The 9,044-nt window shown below is 39.6% G+C and overlaps 1 protein-coding gene across 2 annotated transcripts in view; it reads left to right on the top strand.

The window, feature by feature from the left end:
- The window catches only part of ZFAND3 (zinc finger AN1-type containing 3), a 188,890-nt gene that overhangs the window by 112,039 nt on the left and 67,807 nt on the right, over positions 1–9,044 (top strand). For both annotated transcript variants that reach the window (XM_019549630.1, XM_019549631.1), the window contains one exon: positions 553–732. In XM_019549630.1, coding sequence (XP_019405175.1) covers positions 553–732 — 180 coding nt within the window. The remainder of the gene's footprint in view (positions 1–552; positions 733–9,044) is intronic.

The raw sequence follows: 9,044 nt of genomic DNA, 5'->3' as shown, positions 1-9,044 counted from the left end.
AGGTGAGAAAAATTAATCCACATGCATCTGGGGGAGTGGTGGCAGCATTAATTTTCATAACTCTGGGAACCAGGGCAATCAAAGCTGCCACCACTGCCCTGATACAAAATTTCTGGACCTGTGGGGAGCCTCTCGGCCATATGACATGGTCTGGCTCATCAGATTGATCCAATGTGTGGGGTTGGTTTGTGAGGTCAGACCCAGACCAAGCACGGGGGGGTTGGACTTCACCAGATCAGTCCTCAGGCCCCATCCAGCGCACAGGGCTAGCAGCAGGCTCATCTCATTAGCTGCTGCTACTCTGTTTCTACAGGAATATTTTTTTATTTCATCCTGACTCCAAAATAAAGTACATAGTATATATGGGGGCATGTTGTAGGCAAGAAAATATGGTCTCCAGCATGTCCAAAGAATCAGAATGGTTTTAATCCATTTAGCGTATTCATTGCATTTTGAGCAAAATGTTTTGTTTGTCTTGGTTCTTCTCACCTCATGTTATGCTTGGAACGGTAGACTTCATACCTCTCACACTTTCAATTCTGTTGTTGATAGATTTCCAAAAGAAGCAGCCAGATGACGACTCCACTCCCAGCACAAGCAACAGCCAATCAGATTTGTTCTCTGGAGAAACAAACAGTGACAACAGCAATACCTCTCTAACTACGCAGACTGTTAACTCCAACCAGCAACTTTCGACAGAACTGAATGTAACTTCACCGAGCAAAGAGGAATGTAAGTACATGAGCCCAGAGGAGAGGGGAGAGTAGAGGAGGCCTAAACACCTGCTCTTTTCTCAAGTACATTTGTCATCCACTCATAATAAGAAGATATGACCTGTCTGTTGGGGGATGGTGGGGAAAGGAGGAAGGAGAATAGAAAATATTCAGAGCTGAAACAGGTGGTTTTAACCAAAAACTGAAAACATGAGAAGTCACAGAATTTCTTAAGCTCCATCTGTGTGTGCTTACTTACAGCTATTTGAACTTGAGTCAGGCTGCTCTTAATTGACTGTTTTGAGAAAGTTGTATTTATTTACTACATTACTGTGAGTAAATTATTGTATGCAGTAGTCTGAAAGCCAGAATCTTATAAATTCTGTCCCTGTATCATTTTAAAGGCTCTTCTTAAAATGATTACAGGCAGTACAGACTGTAATGTAAGGTTGTTTTTGACTGATAGTAAGTCTCTGTGGCAAACCTGATTTATTGGCTAAGCTTTGTGACCCAGCTCTTCCATGGTTTTCTATGCATAGAAATTGTGACAGACTGACATCCTGCTTAAAGAGAGGGATAAGTTGAACAAACTTGGCTAATGCAAACTATGATCTAATGTCTTCCCTGTTTTCCTGAAAACTGTTCTAAACTTCTATGCACGTTGATGCTGTGTGTAATATTTTGAGTTTAAAAACTTGAATACTGAAGTTTAAGTTCAATGTATAATTTTTAGTTTCATTTTCTTCAGACTAAAGTCTTACTTTTCTGGAAGGTGGACTGTTGAAGGAATCTCTCTTGATCTCAGTACACTTGTAACTAATGAATGGCAGATAAACATATGCACCCTTTTAGTAGGCAAGCTGCTGGAGATGCCAAGGTTCTTAAACACTTTGAGGTAACTACTATAAATAAGAAGTCTAACAAAGTGCTGGGACAGAAGGAACTTTGATACATTGCCACATTTAGCTTTGGTTTTGTTTAACTTACTAGCATGCTGAGGTCTTCAGGTGTTGTGAAATACCTATTTGTACGCAGGTAAGTAATTTTCTTTTACACTGTGTCAATTTTTTCCAGATGAATGTGAACAGTGGCAGTTTTTTTATTTGTACCAACTGTAATATGAACTTTGATTAATCAAACTCCAAGGCATTTTGAGATTAGTTTCTCTAATCGGAGTTAACTCGCAGCATAATTCTTGTCTCTCCTTCGTTCAAATAGTTGCTGATGGCTACCATCCATTACTTCCCTGTCTGCTGCTTCTCCACCGAAGAATCCATAGGGTGCTGTAAAAGCAGGTCTTAAAACACCTTTTCCAGAGAACACAGCAATACACTGGGCATTCACCGGTCTGATCTGTCAATCCCCTATTCACTCATAAGCCAAGATCCACCATTTGCTGCAGATAATGGAGTATTTCTTCCATGCAACTTGGCCATTTTTGGGGAAAACGTTTCAATGAGTCTTGAGTTAAGCCATGTATAAGGAATTTGTGGGGGGTGAAGGGGTGCAAAAGAAGAAAAAGGGGCTACAAGGAGGCATGGAAGGGAGAATTAAATAAAATGTACTCCAATTGAGATTGCTATACACTCATGAATTTGCACTCCAAGGTGATGGATATTAAGCAGCACGGCTAGCAGAGCATTTGAAAATATAACCTATAAAAATATTCTTTACGACTTCCTGCTGGAATGGCTTTAAGTGAAATACAGTTGTGAGATTTATTTACAGTTCTAGCTATCTCTCTCTTCCCTCCCCCCCCCTCTAATGAAGCTTAGTGTCATTTATCAGAGATAATTATACAACAGATGGAGCTTTTCTGATGGATAATGGTCTCAAAGTAGGAGGTTCTTTTCCATAATGAAGAATGCCCAAACTTTAAATGTCTTTTTTTTAATTTTAATTTAAAAGTGGCTTTTCTGTACATTATTTATTTATTTTTGTAGCTAGTTCTATAAAGCATATGCTGCTCTCATTACAGCAACGTTCTTAGAAGATTGATATTTCACAGTACAATATGATGATATACAGCTTCACACTATACTGAATAGAATTGCAGTAATTCACCAAGAATCAATGTATGGGATCATTAAGTTAATCCCTATCAAAGTGTGGAAAGATTGGAGTACTCAGAAGTGTTCTTTTACAGGAACTTCTCAAGCTGCATTCTCTCTCTCTCTCTCCTTTTTCATGCCTTCTAAATGAATCCTACATCAAGGCATTTGCCATGGTAGTTGAGTCCACAGGATAAACAGATTGAACAAAATTGCAGCAAGCCATTTAGGTAATTAACAAAATCATTTCATCATGTTATGACAACTAAAGATAACCATAAAATTCTGCTGTGGCAAGATTCATACTCTGAAGCAAAAGTCCGCTCGTGCTCTTGCACATGCACTCGCTCACACTCATGCTCTCCCCACTTCCCCCTCCCTCTCTCTCAGGCTACCATTTCTCTTTAAATATAAAATATTGGAGGGTAGTACCTAAGATTGGATTTTGCAGGATATCAGTTTGGCAATTTTAAAGATTATGTCTTGCAAGGTGTAGTGGTTTTTATAACTGATCACTTTTCCTCTGAACAGCACATTTACTTTTCAGGTCATCTTGTATGTTAGGGTCAAATTAGTATAGGTTTCCATCTTCTTCCACGTTTAGTACTTGGGACTAAGGGTGCTAATTGTTTGGAGTTTGGCCACTTGGCTGATCAGTACTTGTTGTTTTGCAAGGTAGTGTCAGTGTTACAAATAACATGCAGCAATCTAAACCGCATATGGGAGGTTTGTTTGGTAGTCAGCCAATTGCCCACATATAGGGTGAGCAGTTGATCAGTTTAGCCTTTCTCAGCCTCTTGGTGCTGTACTGTTAGCAGCTGTGAAACTGACTGGGTCCTTTCAATTGGTTGTTTTAGAGGCAAAGGGATCTGGGTAATAATAGTTTAAGAGTGATGTTGTAGCTGCGATGGTCCCAGAATTATAGATTTCATAGACATCAGGGCTGGAAGGGACCTTGGAACATCATCGAGTCCAGCACCCCGCCCAAAGGGCAGGAAGTCAGCTGGGGTCATAGGATCCTAGCAAGATAAGCATTATGCATGAGGCAAGGATTTCTTAGGGTGCTATCATTTATTGGATTAACTGTGTACCTGGGATAAAGTTAGACAACCCTTCAAATGCAAGACTTTCTTCATCAGGCAACTACATAGTTGGTTCAGTAAAAGATACCGCCACAAGAAAGCCTTGCCTCTGAGTAACAATTGAAGCCTGAACTGAGATGCAAACTATTGAGCAGAAGACTGATAGGCTCCGAGGCACAGTGTAATAAAGCATTAATAAAGTGAGAAAAGCTGATCACAATTTGTTTTTGTATGAATTATAGTAGGGTTTTAGTGCTGTTGTAGCTGTGATGGTCCAGGAAATATGGGAAGTAAGGTTGGGTTTTTTTGTGTGACAAATTTTATTGGCCCAACTGTACAGTTGGGAGAAAGGTTAACAGACTTTTGTGTACAAAATATCCTCCTTTAGGTCTGGGAAAGAACCCTTCTTGCATTGGCTTGGCTGGCTTTTGTCAGGTATTTTGGTTGAAGTCTGTTGTTTCTTCACCAGCCCTGAAGAAGGGCAGCTTGTCTAACATCTTGCCCAACTATATCTGTGGGCCAGTAAAAGATATGGCCCAAAAGACTTGCTGTTTCTTAAGGATTTGGCAAATGGCTAGTGCCACTGAAAGATTTTAAATGGCTGCCTCCCTCTCCTACAGACATCTGAAGTGGTTCATGTGGACGTATATCCAGAGCAGATTTGTGACTAATTTATGGCTAGGATCCTTGAAGTACTGGCACTTCAGTCTGGACTATACACAGGTGTCCCACACCCTCAGTTTAACTATATGGGTTTAAAAAATTAGTAAATTTACTGAAATAAAGCTACTTCAGTAAATATTATAGTGGTATGATTGTGCCCACATTAGGATTGCACAAAATTTATATCTATTTCTAAGTACATATAACTAGTAAACCATCTCTTTCCTCCTTGCTGGTCCCTTTTTGTGTGTTCATTTGTTTGTGTTTGTTTTTTGCTCAGGATGTGCAAACACCAGTTTCTTTGCCAACACTAACTTAGGATTAGATGGTTGCTCCAGTAATGTTTTGCTGGGTTTATTAGCTGGTGGCTATCTGTTAAATTGATTTGCAAGTGGAAGAGGGAGCCCCCTCCAAGCTTCTTCAAAAACCTACTTATTTAATAAGGTCCTCTCTCTCTTGGTAAAGAAAAGGTCACAGCACAGAATAATTTTAGTCTCGTGTCAGCCCTTCATTTCTTTCTATGGGCTGTCACATTTTTCTTTCTCTACACAGGTGGACTTAAAGCTGACACTATGCAGCTTTAAAGCTAACTCTGCATTGTAATGTGACAGGAAAAATGTCAGTGTGAAAAATTCCATCTCTGGCAGCTGGATCAGATTTGATATTTCAGTAGTTCTTGGTTTTAGATTACATGGTTTTGTTGTAATTATGTGCTTAACTTCTTGCTGGCCTCCTTGAATTTGCAAGTGCTATAATAGGGAGAATAATTGCTCATGTTCCTAGAACAGTCATAAGCACACATCTCCAGTGCTGAAAACTGTTTAATTAGGAAGTCTGCAAAAATGCTCTTCATACATGTGCAAGATTCCATGGTATTGTACATACAGGCATTGTGTCAAAGGATGGGCCAGAAGAGTCATTGGTTAGGGAGCTACCGAAATTGCGATTTTACAAAAATTGCAAAATCCAGCATTGCCTGCAAAAGTGGGCAATGTCCACAAAATCTACAGAAAAAAAAGTAGAAAACCTACTAAAAATAAAATGCTGGCTCCCCAAAGGGAACCAGCAGACTTCATGGCTCTGTGGCCTAGCTGCTCAGCCCACTAACAGAAAGAGGGAGGAGACAGCCCACACAAAGGCGAAGCCAAGGTGCTGAGAGCTTCCACTTATGTTGCCCGGCTCCTTTCCACCCGCTAGCAGCGAGGGGCATGGCTTCATAATGGACAGCCTTCACAACCAATTAACAGCAAGAGGTGGGCCATATGATGGACAGCCCTTGCAGTCTATCAGTGGCTAGGGTGGGCCCACCAGGGTGTCTCTGCCAATGCAGAGAGGCAGGGACACCATGATCTTCCTGTGAAAATAGTGCCTGGCCCCACAATTTCCTTGAGTTAGGTAGACCCCTAGTCATTAGTGGTCTGTGACTGGGCAGACAAAAATAAGAAATAGTCTCACATGCCTGCTTCTGACTTGTAGATGTGGTAAGCATGCATAGCTTCTAGTAGGTGCTCAAGTCCACAACACCTTCTAAAATCTGGCCATCACTGAGTCAAAACAGACACTTAAGTAGCCATTCTTGACCATTTGAGTGCTTGCTTGTTAAGGCAAGCTTTTACTGAAATGCTATGTGAAACTAGTGTTAGTGTTGTTACTCTGATGCTAAGCGTTTCTGAGTGTGGTAGAAGTACCAGAAATCCTCTTTATGGTTGTGAAAGTATTTCAGTGCATCTAATGGTGTCTGGGTATAAAGTACTGTAGCTGAGAGCCAAGATGCACAAGGCTGTCAAAATCAGCTCTGTCAGAACCATGAGGTATTGTTTTCAACCAGTGCAATTGTTAGATGTTTAAACTGTGAGCTTCATGGTGTGGGGACTTGTCGAAACACTGTTTGTAAAATGCCATGCATGCCTACAGTGTTAGAAAAGTAATGAATATTTTCATTAGTTCCATGCTCTGAATGAGAAATCGCATGCCAGTCATTTCACTTCCATCAGGATTCCCTTACGAAGAATGCACACAGAGATATTCATCCTTTTCCAAGTGTCTCTTCTCTGACAGCCTTAGACAAAAACAAGGTTTCCAACAATTTGTAACTACTCCAGGTTTTTGCCTTTTGCTTGAATAAGTCAAAGTTAATAAACTGAGTCAGACATGACAGTTTTCTGCTTTATACCATGAAAATATTTAATATTTATATTACAGTGGTGCTTTGTAAACAAAAGAGAAAACAAGGCTGTTCTTTGTGAGAGTGACAAACATTTTTGGATGCTCAGTTGAAGACGCTTTAAAGGATTCTGATTTTCAGAGGGCGGGTACTCATCATTGTCTGAAAACTTGGAGACATCCAGGGAGCCTGGATGTATGCATGCAGTTGGCAGTTTTGCAAATCTAGTCTGGTCTATGGTCTTTACCCTGAAGAATTCTGTTTCTAAGCTGATGAATGAAATAAGACAAGGGAGAAAAGAGAACTGTTACATTCAAATATGCTTCTGTAATTGAATTAATTGTGTAAAGAAATATTGACTTATCCCAACCTAACTATCAAGCATCGATTAATTTCTTAGAGGTGGTCATGGAAATAATTTTACTGTTTTTTGTCATATAAAATCATAGATTCATATATTTGTCTTTCTGTAAAGTAGATGTTTTGGCTTTTCTCTAAAATAACACAGTAACTATTAAAAATGAGTTGAGCTACAAAACTGGCTTGTTCCATGACCAAAGGATTTAATATTACAATTAAACTTCATGTCCACATACAATTGACAAAATCTGCAAATCAAACAGTGACCTTAAGAAATGATATCAAGTTTCTTGTGAACACACAAGATTGACTGACAGCAGCACTCATCATGTTCTTGCTTCTGGTACCCAAGTTTGTACATCTGATAACAGGAATTGGGTATTCTCATCAGTAGGTCTTTGATCCTATGATATGCTTCTCTGGTTTATGTTTAGCATTACTGTGGTTTGGCCTTTAGGGATTGTAGTAAGAACTATCTGTTTGAGGCTTTTTAATTAGATGTTTGCAAGAGAGGTAGAATCTCTTAGTCTGGAGATGGTTCTTTGGCTTGACTGGTCAAACATAATATAAACGTGGTCAGGCTTTGATGCACCTTGAAAATGTAAAGTTAAATGTACTTTATTTTTTATACCTCTGGATAGCAGCCATCTCAGATTTTTTTTCTACACTCTTAGCACAAACCCATATACTTCCCTCTTTACATTTAGTACAAAATCACATATGAATTCCCTAACTTTAAATCTGATTTAATGGGGGGATATTAATGTATAAATCTGAAGAAAAGAAGTTCCAGTACACCTTAAGTAAAGATGTAGAAATTTAAAGCAAGCATAATGTATATACTTCATGCTCATCTCTGGGCAAGGATGATCTGTGTAAATGATGGCATTATGCACTGGTTCCTAGTCTGTGATGCACATAGCACCAGTGGTATGCAGAAAACCTATCAGTGGTATGCGTTAACAGATTTATTATAATTACTTCATATGACACAAATATGGTGGTGGTACTTAAGGTTGTATTGTTTTAAATTGGTGGTGTGCAATCTGTCAGTTGGGGAACAGCTGCATTATGGCATTATGACCTTTTGGTGGCTTTTGCTTTCATCTTCACAAGCGAAGTTTGAGACAGTTTGTTGCTCTGCCTTTCTAACATATCCTGTGCTGTGTTCTATTAAGCATGTAGAGAGATTGAAAAGAGTTCCTTTTCATGTCAATGGCAAGGGTAATTCTGAAGCCTAATTAAGGCCAACAAAATAGTATCACTGTTAATTATTTTCTCCAGTTCCAGTTTATACTAGTCTTGCAGGATGTATTTGGCAGCATATTCTGTAGACTCATTTAATAAAGAGGAGGAGGCCCTAAGAAGCGGAAACAAATGTGTTCACGTGCAAAAATGTTGGTAAAGGAACAGAAGCTCTACAACAGCTTAGGTTACTATAACAGTGAATTTACTATTGTATCATAACTGAAAATTTCAGGAGTACTTTAGGCCTTAAAGTATGTCTCGGAGCTAGGGAAGTACCATATCCATTTTACCAATGAGCAAACTGAGACTAAGCAATTTGCCAGAAATAAGAGTAGAGCAATGCCAGAAAAGGGAGCAGAACTTTGGAATCCTGGCTTGAGGTATCTTGCTACAGCCAGGTACAGACATTACACTTACTGATATAAGTGATCAGAAACTGGTCTATACACATAATAGAACAGAAGTTTGGCACACATGGACTGATTTAAAAATGGCAGAACCTGGTCTAAGACTTGCCTACCCCACAGAAGGTGAATGTGTTCTGTTCACTACTGATATAAACTATGCCAGAGGTTCCCAATGTCTGGGCCACGGCTCAATACTGATTGACTGCTGGTCCACAAGAGAGTTGGCTGCCAGACCAGAAGTACCGAGTATAAAAAAAAAAAAAGGGTTGGCTGCCAGTCTGCAGTATGCCAGTCACTTCTGGTCTTGAAGTATGCTGGTCCACGGTCACTTCTGGCGAGATGTGGGCAGCGGTGTA

This window comes from Crocodylus porosus, unplaced genomic scaffold, assembly GCF_001723895.1.
Source record: "Crocodylus porosus isolate Cpor-Errol unplaced genomic scaffold, CroPor_comp1, whole genome shotgun sequence".
Lineage (NCBI taxonomy): Eukaryota > Metazoa > Chordata > Crocodylia > Crocodylidae > Crocodylus > Crocodylus porosus.
This window is presented reverse-complemented; position numbering and strand designations above follow the sequence as displayed.